The sequence below is a fragment of the Tiliqua scincoides genome, chromosome 8 (assembly GCF_035046505.1).
Source record: "Tiliqua scincoides isolate rTilSci1 chromosome 8, rTilSci1.hap2, whole genome shotgun sequence".
NCBI lineage: Eukaryota > Metazoa > Chordata > Lepidosauria > Squamata > Scincidae > Tiliqua > Tiliqua scincoides.
Genome location: NC_089828.1, coordinates 24,154,500 through 24,171,030, shown reverse-complemented (window position 1 = coordinate 24,171,030; position 16,531 = coordinate 24,154,500). Strand labels below are relative to the sequence as shown.

At 45.6% G+C, this 16,531-nt stretch overlaps 1 protein-coding gene across 1 annotated transcript in view; it reads right to left on the bottom strand.

Moving 5' to 3' along the window:
• ENTREP2 (endosomal transmembrane epsin interactor 2) overlaps positions 1-16,531 on the bottom strand; it is a 111,782-nt gene that overhangs the window by 25,434 nt on the left and 69,817 nt on the right. The window contains exons 4-5 of the mRNA XM_066636331.1: positions 7,071-7,231; positions 5,658-5,793 (exon numbers count right to left, since the gene is read on the bottom strand). Coding sequence (XP_066492428.1) covers positions 5,658-5,793; positions 7,071-7,231 — 297 coding nt within the window. The remainder of the gene's footprint in view (positions 1-5,657; positions 5,794-7,070; positions 7,232-16,531) is intronic.

The following is a 16,531-nucleotide window of genomic DNA, read 5'->3' as shown; positions in this document are numbered from 1 at the left end:
TTATTATATATTTTTTCAAATATATAAGCAGCTGGTGGGAATGCTCAATGCCCAGTTTTAAGAATTGTTCGCAGGTTGAATAATATCACCAGACGCTTCAAATAAATAAAGTTCCAGCAGGTTTCTCTCTACAAAACATGCTGCAACCTCTGGCAAAAGGATACATCAAGTACAGGACAGATTGTTCAGGAAGCAAATGCAGAAATAATATTTTAGTCCTTGAGAATCTGTTTTTCACTGATACACTGTCTATTTCCAAAAGAAGCTCAACTTTATTTCTGTAAGAAGTCCTTCTGAACTTCTATTTATCTGGGACAATAACAGGCTGGTGCAGAGGAATAATAATTTTTTTTTAGAAAGTTAAAGCCTGAGAGATGAAACCTATTTTTTGTAGAACTCATTAAAGAAGCACTTTTCAGATTACAGTTAAAAATAATGGGTCTACCAATGGGGAATGTGCTGCATCCTGCAGTTGGGTGTCACTCAGAGGCCTCCTCAAAGTAAGGGATTGTTTGTTCCCTTATCTTGGAGCTGCATTGCCCTTAAGTCAGTGCGGGAAAGTGGCTTAGGATTGCGCCCTTATTTATTGTGTTCAACATTTTTGTCACCAGAAAAAAGGAGCAGTACAGAAAAAAGGAGCATCACTGCAATTTAGAAAAAAGAAAAAAAAGAGTGACAGTCCACACTTGTAAACCTGAGTTGTGCTGCTTAATTCTTCTCCTTTAGCTCTTTGAACATGGCATGTTAACACACTCTGACACATACTGCTAAGTTAACAGCACATATACTGATGCAGCCAGAGACATAATGGGTCAGTAGCACTTGCAGTCGTCATTGCCAAAGACGGCTAGTTGGAGCACAGAATAGGGAGATACTTCATCATCATTGTTGTGGTCGCTGTCTGCAGACTGTCGAGCATCATCATCAGACTCCATGTCGGATTCCGGTTTCTCAGTGGCATCCGGCAGCTTGGAGTGGAAGGCATCTGGCATCGATTTCTGGCCTCTGGGCAGCCAGTCAGAGTTCAAACCGATGATGCTGAGACAGCAGAATGTTCCGGGGGGAGGTGCTTCCAGTGGTCACTGACAGTGTGCCCTATTATGCTAAATGCACTATGCTGGTGGATGCATTATGCATGGGAAGATACATCATGATACTATTTCCTCTCCCAGTACAGCCTGGGCTCATTAAGGGTAGCAGAATATTCACCCACATCATCCTGCCACAATATGCTTCCACCTCCTCCTAGGCAATTGTGGTGGACCTTTTTATCCTGCTGAGATTGTTCCGATTGGTCCAGAATAGGCACCATATCGACTTCCAGCCTCCAGAAGCTCCTAGGCCCCCACACATATAAGTGAAGGTTATTATAATGGAGATTCTGTAATAATCGGCAGAGAGGGGGTTAACAGGGCAGGGGGTTGGCAGCAGTAATGGGGGCAAGGGGTGAATGGTCTGGGACAGGGAGGGATTGAGATCAGCAGTGCCAGCATGCGCTGTATCCTCCTTCCTGGGCCTGAACCGCTGACATGGCTCAACATGGACTTGCACCAGCAGCTAAGCTGACTCATTACAGAGTGACACAAATATTTTTAAGTTACAAGGAACACACACACACACACACACACACACACACACACACACACACACACACACACACACTTATCTTAGGCCCTACACCTGAAACACAAGGTAACTTTCAAAGTGGTGATGTTCTTATATTCAGCAGGGGGACAGCAACCGATCCTGTTCATCCCAGCATAGTATCTTTTCCAGTTGTGCTTCTTTTTAGATTCTGAGCCTCTTTGGGATAAAAAAAATGATCTTCTCATTTGTTCTGCTATGTTGTAAGCTGTGTTGCAAACTCTTACAGATGGAAATCAGGATACAAATATTCTGAGCAAACAAACAAACTGTAACCGAACTTCTCTTTTCAGAGCTATTGAGGTGCCAAAAACAGACTGCACCAGCTTGAGCGAGTCCTGATCCTTTGAGTAATAAATAGACATGGAAAAGCTTGGCATTGGAATTGAGAAACCACTTCACCTTCAGGAAAGGGCTGCAGGTAGAAAGGCATCTTTTTTCTGCTGACTGTACTCATGATCCTTTCCTAAAAGCTTTGCAAGAGTTTTCAATTCCAACATAACATTTTCCATGCAAATCTTTCACGCAGTTGAGTTCAGGGTTGTTTATTGGATTACAGTTCATTTTGGCTTGCCTCAGTTAGAGATTTGAGTTTGGTTCTTTTAGGAAAGGGGGAAAAAAACCCTCTGGGCTCACGTCATTGGATTTTCATTTACATGGAGCATTTCCCCACCTTCTTACAAGGATTTTGCACAGCCCAAGTAGTACTACAAACAGGGCAATAATTTCTAGGATAAATTATAGAAACTCATTTGGTTTCCCTCGCCATTTCTCATGCTTCTCCTTGACAGGACGGCATAAAAGCACTGTGTAACAAAATTTGAGCAATTTCATGTTTGACTGAATATTTAATGTTTCTTTATTAATTTTGGCATGAAGATTTCAAAAATGCCACTATTTTTGGCATAGCATCAATAGTTTTTGGCATAGCATCAATTTACGCTATGCAGCTGTATAATACAATGTGTATCAAAATGCAAACTGGAGACTGCTGCGTCTCAAAAATCCCTTCCTCGGCACGCATGGAGTTTACCATTTCACTGGGGAGCCTCCTTCCTGTGCCTCTGGTCCCCCCAAACATTACAGGTGCCAGATCTGGTCCATGGGCTGGGGTTTGGAGCTTGCCATATCATAAGAACATAAGAACATAAGAACAGCCCCACTGGATCAGGCCATAAGCCCATCTAGTCCAGCTTCCTGTATCTCACAGTGGCCCACCAGATGCCCCAGGGAGCACACCAGATAACAAGAGACCTGCATCCTGGTGCCGTCCCTTGCATCTGGCCTTCTGACATAGCCCATTTCTAAAATCAGGAGATTGCACATACACATCATGGCTTGTACCCCGTAATGGATTTTTCCTCCAGAAACTTAGGATAGATAAAAACAACATTTAAAATAACTAAAAATTTTGATGATAAAAAAAAATTAAGATTACTGTTGGAATCAGTGCCTCTGAATTGTTTCAGAAACATTAAAAATTCAACATTCAACATAAACAAGTGTTCTGTGTTACACAGTGTTTTGTGTTACACAGTGTAATTTACTATCATTATTGCATACACAAATACAGAAAGAAAGAAAAAATAAGAGAAAGCAATAACCAAAAATAAATTTAATACGACTCCTGTTCGGTTCAATAAGGCTTGCCCAAAAGGTAACTAACTCAGTTACAGGTAGGCAAAATGACACAAGCCTTTCTCTCCATTTCCAAATTACCAAAATAGGGTTTTACATTGGATGGGTTTTTTAGACAGGGGAAAGCAAGGAGGAGTGAGTCATATTAGCTGCTGCTGACAGGCGAGGCAAACCTCGTTTTCCCTTTCTTCAAGCTTCCCATTAAAATGTGCCTCACATGCAAGGTGATGTGTCACCCTTTCTCACACTCTGCTATTCTCAGTGATGATGCTCAGCATCTTCACCCTAAAGGATACTCCTCAGTCTTCCCTCATGGCAATGTTACCCCTGACTATTTTTCCTATTGAGATTCAACATGGGGAGAACCAACAGCCACCAAAAAAACAAGGCCAGATCTAGAGTTGGCCCTGCTCACCATCCAAAAATGCCTGCTACTACAGTACTTGCTCTAGAACAGGGTTTCTCAAACTGGGCTGTGAGCCACTTGCTGGTAGGTTGCAAAACTGAAACTGACAAGAACGGAACCCTATGGAATGTAAAACTGAGCACAACACGAGTTTACTTGTGAGTACACAACCATACCTTGGTCCATTAGAAAGAGTAGTCTGAGAGCAACACAACACCATGGCCGGCTTTCCAAGCAGTGCTGAGGCTCAGGGCCAACTGGTGTTGGCCCAGTGCCGGCGGCCCTCCTCTCCGGGTGCTACAGATGTGTCTTATGGCACATTTGCGACATCCAGAGCTGGCGCTGGAGCTCAGAGCCGGCACTACAACTGCTTAGGATTGGGCCCTAAGTCACCTAGCTTTTTCATCTTTCTTTTGTTCAAGTCTGTTGCCAACAGAATGACTTCAGCAGCTGTTGTAATGAAAAAGGAAGCAAAAAATCTTTTCCATGAAATCAATGGGCAGAAGATTTGTTGTTATTACGAAGATATATCATGCTTGCAAGATTTCTGACTGACGTCAAATTTCTCTTCAATGCCTGATTCCCCCTCCTTGACTGGGAAGACTCAGTTTCAACAAATCAGTTCTTCAGCTCTGCTATGTCTGCGTGTTTTCTCAGCTAGAACCCAAAGTTCTCTGACTTTGTGTGTGACCTTTACCAAAATGTCATTATGCAACTGAGTGCTCAAGCGTAACTCAAAATCCCGGAGAATGCAGATGTATAGGTTAAAATCCCAAGATACATTTTGGGAAGGGTAAACAGGAGGCCATAGACTGAAAATTAACTATCTGAAAAATAGAAAAGTGCTCAGGGTTGTGTGCGTGTGCTTTAATTTTTAAAAAATGTCTGCCATTCTATTGCTACTCCACCTGTATTTTGGAATTCAACAGAACAACTAAGAAAAAATACCTGTGCATTTATTCCTCCAAGTGTATGAATCATCTGATCAAGTGGCTTTAGATTCCTATGCACACACCCAAAGAGCCCTGCTAGATCAGACCAAAAGACCACTGAGCCCAGCATCCCACTTTCCAAACTGGCTAATCAGATGCTTCCAGGAAGTCAATAAGCAAGACTTGAAGAAGGTGATAGCTACCCCTGCTGTTGCCCCCACAGCAACTGGTATTCAGAGGTATACTGCTGCTAAATATTGAGGTTCCATATAATCATAACTAATAGCCAGTGAGATATCTCTCCACCATGAATTAGTTCAATTTCCTTGGCCATTGTCACATTCGGTGGAATTACGAATACCACACAGACGGTGTCAATTCCTCATGGTGAGACCCCACACCTCTAGGAAGTGTGGGTATGTGTAATAAATAACCATTTGGTGGGGCCAATCATGTAGGTCTTTCCTACCTGTTTAGCATCCTCCTTCCTGGAGTTGGTGGATCTGACAATGCTGACAAGGACCCATTTGAATCTGTCTGTTGATGATTACCCTGCACATGCCAGATCTCATGCCTTTTCAGCCACACTAGATGCTGTTCCAGAACCACCATTCAGAGCGCGATACCATAGTCTTTTGAGACTGAAGGTTGCCAACAGAACAGAACATGCCAGATCTCATCTGGTCTTGGAAGCTAAGCAGGGTCAGGCCTGGTTAGTACTTGGATGGGAGACCGCCTGGGAATACCAGGTGCTGTAGGCTTGTACCATAGTCTTTCGAGACTGAAGGTTGCCAACATGTGGCGGTTTAATTCACACACAGCACAAGATCACACCATGGAAAGTGGGCTTGTGGTCAATGTAGCCAACAGCTTTTGCACTGACCAAATCTGAAGGTGTTCTAGAGTCAAAGAATCAATTCTATCACCGATTAAGAAAATCATCAAGTAATGCAACTACGAGGTACAGTGCCTCTGAGGTTCTGCCCAGGCTGTTCCATCACCACCATCCCCAACCTCCTGCTGGTATTCTTTCTTACCTGGTTGGCAGCAGTCTGTCCAATTACTGCTTCATAGGGAGGGGGAAGTTCCGCCGGATAGAGCATGCCGGGGCTGTTGATGGCAACTTCGTATAAAGCGCTGATGGGTGAGTGAGGAAAGTCCAAATGGAGCCCTCTAAAAAGCAAGGATGACCATTATGATGATAAACCCCAGCACTGATAATAAACACATTTTAAAGAATCAAGACAGCAGGGCTAGTTTTGACAGTAAGTCCGTGCGGCCCTACCAAATCATGGAGGAGAAGTTTGTGCATGCATGCCTCCTTCCGATCTCATGTGCCATCCCACCAGTGCAGTGATTCCCATACTTACCAGGTTCATGGCAACCCTGCAGCAAGTTCTTCCCAGCTCAGCCAGGTGCTGCCATCTTAGATCTCACAAAATCTCATGAGATTTCCCCCCCCCAGGAGGAAGGGTGACCGGGGACATTCTGTGGCACCCCTGTGAGTGTGCTCCGATGACCTAAGGTGTCTTAATGCACACTTTAGGAATCCCTGCACTAGTGCATAACTGAGTGGGGGCACAGAATATCTGAATCACCCTTACCACCCAATTTAAAGTAGTATTTTTGAAAGTAGTATTTAAATTACATGTGATTCAGACAGTCAGCTTCCCTTCAGACTCTGTGCTGGTGGGACAGAGCACCCAATGGAAAGTAGACAGGGCTGCCCAGACTCCTCTCAACATTATTTAGCAGGACTGGTTAGATGTATTGACCTAACTGGCCTGGTATAAATTTCATGTATATGCAGCCTGATCCCACACATGTTTATGCAAAAGTCAATCGCTCCCTACGGGTTCCATGCAACTTTCTCCCAAGTAAGTGTGCAAAGCATTGCAGCTTTAGAGATGGATTGGCTTGTGACTCATAAGAGCAGCCCAGCAGGATCAAACCAAAAATCTAACTTGTCCAGCACTTTGCTCCCAGTGGTGGTGACTCAGATCCACCACCAGGTGGTGACTCAGTGGGTGGTCCTGCCCAGCTGCATGGCCCTCAGCAAAGAAAGATATGCCACTATCTTAAAAAAAAAAAAACATAAGAACATAAGAACAGCCCCACTGGATCAGGCCATAGGCCCATCTAGTCCAGCTTCCTGTATCTCACAGCGGCCCACCAAATGCCCCAGGGAGCACACCAGATACAAGAGACCTCATCCTGGTGCCCTCCCCTGCATCTGGCCTTCTGACATAGCCCATTTCCAAAATCAGGAGGATTTTTAGAACAAAAAACAATACAAACAGCAGCCCTGAAGAGGACCTTTTTACTCTATGAAGTTCTAGGCAAGCGTATGGGTGGTTGTATGTGAGTTAGATCAGGAAACATCAAGCTAGGGTTAACTCACCCATCCCTGTTGTGTGAGCAGTTATGTATAGGATGAAAACAAAAATCACCTTTGTGCTTCAATCATAGGAGTGCAGGTATACTCAGGAGGGTAGTAAGGCGGAGGAGGAATTGGAGGAATGAACTCATCAAAATCCAGGGTCTGGTGCAGGAAAGTCCCATGAGGCATCATGCAGTCTGGGTTTGTGGAATGAGATCTCTGTGGCAGGAACTGCACAGTATAAATAAGAGAGATCAAGGACGCATTAGAAACATTTGCCAGTGGATTCTAGGAAGGATTTCAAGCAAGTAATTTCAAGCAAGGATTTCAAGTAAAAAGAGTCTTAGCCACTGGTGCCGAGAGCAAAACAGGAGAAAAGGTGATTGCCAAGATTACTTGTGTATGAATAAGGAATCACTGCAGACATGTCAAAATAATCACCAGCCAAGTCACAGCACTATGAAAAGTGATCCGTCTTTCCAATAATGCTAGTTTACTAGGTGTGACAATAGTATTGCAGCATATAAACAAGTCTCTTTGTATCAGGCTGAAATACCTGTGTTTTCCAAACTCAAAGCTGGGACCCACAAGTGGGTCACGAGTTGATTTTTGGCGGGTCGTGAAAAGTTTTTGAAACTAGTTAAAAAAACAACACAAAACTTTGTAAGTACCCTTGCCTGGTTTGCAGAAGAAAATTGTTAGCTAGAATGTTAACCTATAGTTGGGGGTTCATACCCGCAAATTAAAATGCCACATTTTCTGATTTTCTCTAGTAATTGGCATGCCATGGATCAGGGGTCTTCAAACCCCGGCTCGGGGGCCAGATGCGGCCTACCGGAAGCCTTTGTCCAGCCCGTGGCCAGCCTCTTGTCCCCGCAAAGCCTCTGGCCCACTTGACCGAACATGATTGGAGCTGTGCTCTGGTTTCATCTGGAGGGTGTTCTAAGGGACAGAGAGATTGAATGAATGAGCCCATTCATTCATTTATTCACTCATCTAAGTTCTATCTCTAATTTATTTATATAAATTTTATATTTAAATTTTTTTCTGGCCCTCCACACTGTGCCAGATATTTGATGCGGCCCTCTGGCCAAAAGGTTTGGAGATCCCTGCCATAGATCATGTGTAAATCCACTTTCAGCCTTTTGGCTGGCCTGGAAGTCCCTAACTGCACATCTTGCTCTCCAGTTCTGCCCCTTGCGCAGTGATGCTTTAGCCACCTCCACCATTCCTCCTTCAACTTCCCAAGCTGAAAAAGGAATGGAGCAAATGAGGAGGGGAGAGTGCTGGCTAGAGTGCCAGAGATGCTCTTTGTAATACTGATAGTTTTAATTTGATATATATTTTTAACACGGAGCCAGAGGCTCTTGGTGCACCAAGTGTGTGAAGGATTTATAATTCATCTAATACTTTGGTGGAAATTTAATTTTGCAGGGCTAAAAATAAGAATGTAATCTTAGGGTGCAGGATGAAAGTTGTTCCTGTTCCCTCCTGCCTAATCTTATGAAATATTTTCTTTTTAAACAGCCAAACATATTTTTCCCCCAAAAGGAAGGTAGCAGTGACCTCAAATGACCCAGCTTTTTGTTTTTTATTCTTCTGGAGTTTCTGCTGCAGTATAATTTGAGGGCTCTATGTTAACACCATGGAGTGTTGAGATAAGGGGATTGTCAGTGCTGAGAGGCAGAGTAGGTGGGAACTGATAGGCAAATTTGTGGCATAATAAAGAGCAAGTTCGGATGGACCTCTGCAGCAACTGCAGTGACAGAGTCAGTTGCAAGCCAAGCTCTGGAACTAGATAAGCAGTCAAAATTAAGGAGCCAAGCATGAAGAAGAACTGAAGTCCAGGTCAGAAGTAGCTGAGACCAGAGCCAGGTACGCAATCTCAACACTGCATCAAACAGCATGAAGGAGAGTAAGACTCAAGGACAACCAAGGTCAACAAACAAGCAGTCTGACCAAGGAGAAAGAAGCGGGTGTTGGGAGCCAATGGAGGGTCTTTAGATCTGTGCTCTGATGCCATATGGTGAGCTCAGGGTTGCAGAGCAGATGATGATCTCTCAGGTGGACCTCGCCCTCCCACCCAGTCCACCAATCTCCCCTGACCTCGTAGGGCTATAAAAGCTTCTGGGCCAAACTTGGGTTTCACCTGGACAACAGGTTGACTATGTCTGGCAGGCTTTCACCCCGAGGCCTGATGTAACACCATTCCCAGGGCAATCTGGGTAGGAGGGGATTATGATGGAGTGTAGAAGGAGGCCGTTAAGAACTTCACTGATATGTCTGCTGTCAGACTGTCAAAAAAGTAACAACAAATCTTTCAAAGGGGAAAAAAGACAGGACAGCCTTTGCCACCAACCAGAAGTCAGATGACCCCAAAACATTTCTCAGATGTCGTCCCTCCCTATTTTTATCACCTGCAAACAGGGAAAAGAAAATGGAGATGCCTGTTTGGAAAATCCATAATTGACACTACCAAAATTCTAGGCAAGACCATTCATCACTAATAAAATCACACCTGGAATACAATCATTTCCTATGGTAGCAGGTAAGTGGCTACCTTCCTAGGTGATTTGCAAGAAAATGTTGAACAACTGCTTGCCACAGACACTTTTAATTAAGGGCTATTCAGTCACAGGCATGAGGATGGACAACCTGACCCACTGGATTCTTACTACTGTGTTTTAATAGGTATGGAGGTGTCACCTGGGCCCAGCCCGGGTGGCCAGGAACTCCTCAGGAGTAGAGGCCTCCTCGGGAGTAAGATCTAGGCACCGTCAGGACTGGGGTCCCAGTCAGGACACCTCCCTGGGAGTAGGGCCTAGTGCCTCCTGGGAGCAGCAAGCAGTCACGTGGGCAGAAGGGGTGGGGCTGGCCCAGCCCAAGACAGGCTTCATAAGGAGGCTGAACAGCCTAGGGAGAGGTCACTCCTCTCCAGGTGGGAGCAGGGTCGAGGGGAAGGCCAGAGGGGGTAGCAACCCCAGCCTTATGCAGATGATCCAGGCCCCGAAGGGAACTTTGCTTACATCAGCCCTGGAGAGAGGGGCTGGGAGCTGCCTGATCCTAGACCCGCCCGGGCCCCGGGGGTGACATCAGGAGAGGCGAAGTTACAGACTCGAGGACTTGGAGCCAGTTACCTCAACTGGAGGCCGGCTGATCGGGGGGCAAGCCCTGAGGTACCAGGGGTCCCCTTGAGGACAGCTAAGCTGACCCCGGGCAGCAGCATGGCGGTCATCGGGAACCCATACCCCTGGCCTACAGACACAAGCTGAAAACTCTGCCCGAAACTGCAAGGGGTCAGGGAGGAACGGGGAACGGGCCTATCATGCACCGACGGCACGAGTCTGTGTAAGACAAAGTGGCCTGTGCCGTAACAGGCCCCATGAATGTCAAGCAGTTGACGCAAGTAAACCATCTGTGCAAAACAGCTGTGTCTGCCTCCCGTCCTTTTTTCCGCTGCCGACCAACTCTCATCGACAGGGTAAGCCCCCCGCGCTCGGTCACACCCCAAGGGGCGTGGTCTCCGCCCGCCAAGGGCATTACAGGAGGCAATAAATCTCCTTCAAGGAGGGTGAAGTGCCACATGGTCCTAAAGCCCTATAAATCAATGCCCTAGATCAGCAGTTTTAAACCACTGAGTTGTAGTACATTGGTGTGCTGCGAATGGTCTGCAGATGTCCCACAGGGGTTTGGGGGAGGGTCATACATTTGTAGGGCCAATGGGGGATGTGAGCCCCCAGCTGGCAGTGTGGTGTGCCTTGTCAACTGTCAGGAAACCGATGGTGACTTCGCAGTGTGCTGTGAGATGAAAAAAGTTGAAAATGGCTGCTCAAGAAACAGCTTGTAGTCTTCATACCTTGATCTGTACACATACACCAGAAAGCTCACTAGTAGAGTATCCTGCTTGTGGGCCCAGGTTCAATCCCTGGCATCTCCAAGGAGACCTTCGAAAGACCCCTGCCTGAAACCCTGGAAAGTTCCTGCTTGTAAGAATAGCCAACAGAGAGACAGATGGACTAACAGCCTGCCTCAGTATTAGGTACTTTCTTTGCATACAGTCTTTATCCAAAAACTGACCAGGTTGGCAGGAATCTCCTGCCTCCCCTGGCAGCTGGCTGCTGCTCTTTAGGGACACCTCGATGCTAATTGGAGAAACCAGGCCGTGCCCATCTTTTCAAAATTGCCCCCAAACAGAAGTTTCGAGAAACAACTGGAAATATTACGATGACAATACAGAGTTTTGAAGCTTGAAAGAGTATGCTTCTTAAAGCTAATAGACGAGACAGACCGAAAAAGGGAGCTTCTCTGAATGAGGACATTCCCCTGGAATTTTGGCCTCCTCTCCTATTCAGCAGCACTCTTGTGTTGGTGTCACAGAGACATTTTTATGGTTAACAAATCCATTAGGCTTCTACCATCAGCTCAGCCTGATGCCCCAGGCACTGGCCGCTAGGTCCCCACGGAAGCCTCTCCGAGGCTCCCGACGGAGCCGGAAACTGTGCTTCCGGTTTGCCAGAAGCACAGTTTATAGTCGGGGAACCTCAGAGAGATTTCCCTGTTGTGGGAGAAGGCTGTGCGAGGCTCCGTGAGCCTCTGGTGAGCAGGGGGGTGAATTTCTGCGCAGGGGGGTGGCGATAGCCCATGGGGGCGCCATCACTGAGTTTTGGCCCGGGCATGGGACTGTGGAGGTCCGCGGCTGCCTAAGACAGTGCCAGCCACCGGGGGGGGGGGGGAGGAGAGCTCCACAGACCCCTGTGTTAAAAATATTGATCATGATCCCCTTCTGGTTTGCAATCACCAAACCGGAAGTGGGTCACAACTGCTATTTTTAACTTTTCTGAGGCACTGGGAGCCCTACAGATGGGCTAGCCATACACCTCAGAGGCTGCCACAGACTTAGGTAAGTCTAAAACCTCCTTCTGCCCTGACGGTCACCCCTGCACACATTTAACCACCAGTGTAGGGGTTCTGGCATTGTACTTGAACTTGGAAGATTCAGGTTCAAATCCCCACTCAGGCATGAAGCTTCCTGGGTGAGCTTCGGCCAGTCGCTATCTTTCAGCCTAACCTACCTCATAGGGTTGTTATGAGGACAAAAGAAGGGAAGGAATCATGTACACCACCTTGAGCTCTTTGGAGGGAGGGTGGTTTAAAAATATGCAAAATTAATATTCAGAGGTATGCTGCCTATCTTGAAAACTGAGTTAACATTTATCTCATGCCTAATAGCTGTTGAGCCCTCCTTCATGACTTTAATCATATTTCAAGCATCTTGTGGCACAGAGTTCCGTATGTTAACTGTGCCTTGTGTGCCACAACCTTTCCTTTTGTGAGTTTTAAGCTTACTTCTATTCTGAACCAACTGCTGTGCAAAAAAAATGTGGGCAAAACTATAAAGCTACATTTGCTTGGCTTAACACTTCACTTATTTATGGGGACTAATATATGACTTGGTAAGCATCAGCACATGTAGAAGCTGAGCAGACCTCTCTTGCACATATTTATAAGAAACTGGCTGGCATCTGGGGTCAATGTGCAAAGATACAAGTTCACTGCTGTGCCATAAATGTTTAATTAGATGCTTTTCTGGAAACTGTGACCTCCATAACAGAGGTTACTAACTGCCTTGACAGCTCTGGTGGATTTATACTGCCATGGAAAGGACTTGTGGTGCACAGAATTAAACAGGAAGGCAGCTTTAATCTTGCCCATGAAGTGCAAGGAGAATATGGGAGAGGCCTGTAGCAGGTTTTTTTTGGATTTTTTTGGATCCCTAATGGCAGCACTGGCCCAAGGATTAAAAAATGACACTACAACACAATCAGGGTTGACAAAGCGCTGAAGCTAGGAAGGGATGCACACCAACTGCAACAGAATTTACATATCCCCGGTGGACATCTAGTGGTCAATCAATTTTTTCACTGGTACTAGATATTCTGGCCTGGGAATACATGATACGCAGTCAGAAAAGCAACTAGCAAATGCATGGAGCAGCCAGAAGTAGGTAGTAATGATCTGTCCACATTGAACCATTCTCTCCTCTTTATAGACTGGAGATATATTTTCTCCACTTTATGCTGGAGTGGTTAAAATTGCCCAAATCTCATGCGGAATCATCAGAGGTAAGGTCAGACACTGGACAAGGAACTCATGTCCATAAGAGCACCGATCTGGCCAAGCTAACTCGAGAACCCTCAAAACCAACTGAGTATCCAATGAACCATCAGGGAGTGGGCAGGAGATACCATGTCAAGATTTTCCACCAGGGTCCCCAGCAAGATGGTGTCAACACTGGTAACCACAAGCAACTGGCCACACACAACAGCCTCCATGTAATTGCAATTCAAGTTGATGCCCAAAGCTGAATTTGGCCTAAGCAGTACTGGTTATGCCTGAAATATAGCCTTATGGGACCTGCCATTAATCATTATGGAGGTTAACGAGCAGTGATTAAGGGCACAATCCTAACCAACTTTCCAACATCGAGATAAGGGCAGTGCAGCTCTGCGGTAAGGGAACAAACATTCCTTCACCTTGAGGAGGCCTCTGTGACTGCCATCCAACTTCAGGACGCAGTACATGCCCCATTGGCGCAGCTATGTCAGTGCTGAAAGGTAGGTTAGGATTCAGGTCTAAATTAGCCAATGTCCATGAACTATAATAATAATAATAACAACAACAACAACAACAACAGGTATTTATATACCACCTTTCTTGGTCTTTATTCAAGACTTTATTCAAGGCGGTTTACATAGGCAGGCTTTATTTAAACCCCTTATTAAATAGGGATTTTTACAATTTGAAAGAAGGTTCTTTCTTTCAAGAACCACTACATTCAAGGTGTTTCATTCCGATCTGGCTTCACATTCTGGCCTCCATCCTCCCATGCTCAGAGCAGATGGAAATAGCTCGGCTTCAGCTTGTCAGCTGCTTAAAGGTCGCACGGTGCCGGTGGCCTCGAACTGGCGACCTTGTGAATGTTATCTTCAGGCAGACGGAGGCTCTACCCTCTAGACCAGACCCTCTATAATTAATTCCTTTTACCACATGTATAGGACATTGTTTCAAACTCACTGTAAGTTTCACAGTGAAGTGGCAATACACAACTCCAAGCCTGACTCTACAAGGCCCTGGCACTAGGGCTGCAATAGTTAGTTAATTCATCAATTAAAATAAAGAGGGCAGTCACTTCAGGAAGTACTTTGGTGGGAGAAAGCTGCCTCTGCCCTTCTGCTTGCCTCCTGCCTTCAGAATGGAAAAGGAGAATAGGAAGATTGAAGCAGAGAAGATGGGCAGGGTAGAAGCACTCTAGCCCACTACTCTACTCCTCCACACTTATACTCTCTCACTGCTTTGGGACAGGAAAACACTTCTTCAGTCACACATTCCACTTTATGAACTTGTGCTTTGTTGAAAAGCAGTGCATGATACGTCATCACCACCCCTACCATGCCTCTTCTAAGATGGGGGGTGCTGTGACACACACATGTGTCATCTTAAAACATGTGTCATCTTAAAACAAATTCACAAATGCTTTCCCCCTTCAAAAATGCTGCCTCATTCCAAATCAAGTGCATGCAGATTGAGTAGTTCAATCAACTGATTAGCTGAGTAAACCTCAGACAACAGATCAGAATTTATTTAATTGGGTGACTGCTCTGGGAAATATTAATTTTCTTTCTCCACCTATTGAAAAAATCTGACTGAGATGGAAATTCATTTCTCCATCTCCAGACACCCAGAACAAGATTGCTGATTATCATTCCACAGTCGAACTACAAGTTTGGGGTGGGGGTAGGAGGGGGAGAAGCTGCTGTCAGAATGAAACAAGAACCAGTATTTCTTTCTTAAGCCTTGAAAAGTAAATTGAAACTAATCCTCTTTCAATTTGGTGGTAAATCTAAGGTGAGTGCTAGAGAGGAGTGTGATTTCTGGTCAGTTCATCTCTCCAATTCCACGGGGCATTTAAACGACAAGCCCAACGCATCAGAAGCACCCTGCATAATTTAGGAATATTTTTTCCCCAAGAATTGACTCTGAGAGGTGATTACTGAGTGTGCGAGTCATAAAGACAGAAGGTGACTCACGAAGCATGGAAATAGATTTGATGGCGGCGGTAGTGATGGTGATGACGATGAAACATTAGCAACTTGCAGTTGCTAAGGAATAGAATTCCTGATGCATAGGGTCAGGATTACATCATCCATGGGGGGAAAAATGCAGCAGTGTTTGGGGAGGATGACATGAATTGCCAGAACAAAGAAATACCCTATCTTGATGACTGCCAATGTTGGATGGTCTGTGTTGAAATCCTGACCTCTGGCAGGAATTTATAAGTTAGAGCTCTGCTTAATTGTGCCCCATTTAGTCTCACCAGAGCTGTATCCTGCTGCCCCATTGCCCGGGGCAGTGATGTCACAGTGCCATGTGACATCAGGATGTCACTTCCAAGTTCTCCTTGGAGGAGGGGTCAGTTGCTTCAGTAGCAATGCATTCCTCCTTCTTTCTAAATTGTCCTGAATATTCATGGCTGCACTCCTTCCTGTGCGATGCTGTTGTTACTAAGCTTTTTGTCCTTATGGGGATCGGCACCTGAGACTCTCCCTTCCATTATGGCAAGGTGAAAAAGTGGCTTTGTGCTCAGGACCTAGACTTCGCGGGTATCTTGCAGGGCATCAAGAATTTGCAGGAGAAGCAAAAACAAAGAGAGAACTCCAGTACAGTGATCTGAAAGAGCATTTTCAGATGAACATTCAAAGCATACTATGTTCGCTGCTGGAATTCATTTTCTCAAAAAGCATTAGGATCTTTGAACTAATTGATAAATTATATGATTAGTTCTGGAATCATTTATGGCAGTGCTTCCCAAACTTTTTAAAATCAGGGACCCACTTTTTTAAAACAACAATCTATCGTGACCCACTAGACAAAAAAAGATCTAGAAAAGAAAGAATTATGTATTTATTAATGTATTGGCAACCATCAGTCTCGAAAGACTATGGTATCGCGCTCTGAAAGGTGGTTCTGGCACAGCGTCTAGTGTGGCTGAAAAGGCCAATCCGGGAGTGACAATCCCTTCCACACCGGGAGCAAGTGCAGTCTGTCCCTGGTCTGTCTCCCTGGCTATGGGCCTTCCTTCTTTGCCTCTTAGCCTCAGACTGTTGGCCAAGTGTCTCTTCAAACTGGGAAAGGCCATGCTGCACAGCCTGCCTCCAAGCGGGCCGCTCAGAGGCCAGGGTTTCCCACTTGTTGAGGTCCATCCCTAAGGCCTTCAGATCCCTCTTGCAGATGTCCTTGTATCGCAGCTGTGGTCTACCTGTAGGGCGCTTTCCTTGCACGAGTTCTCCATAGAGGAGATCCTTTGGGATCCGGCCATCATCCATTCTCACGACATGACCAAGCCAACGCAGGCGTCTCTGTTTCAGCAGTGAATACATGCTAGGGATTCCAGCACGTTCCAGGACTGTGTTGTTTGGAACTTTGTCCTGCCAGGTGATGCTGAGGATGCGTCAGAGGCAGCGCATGTGGAAA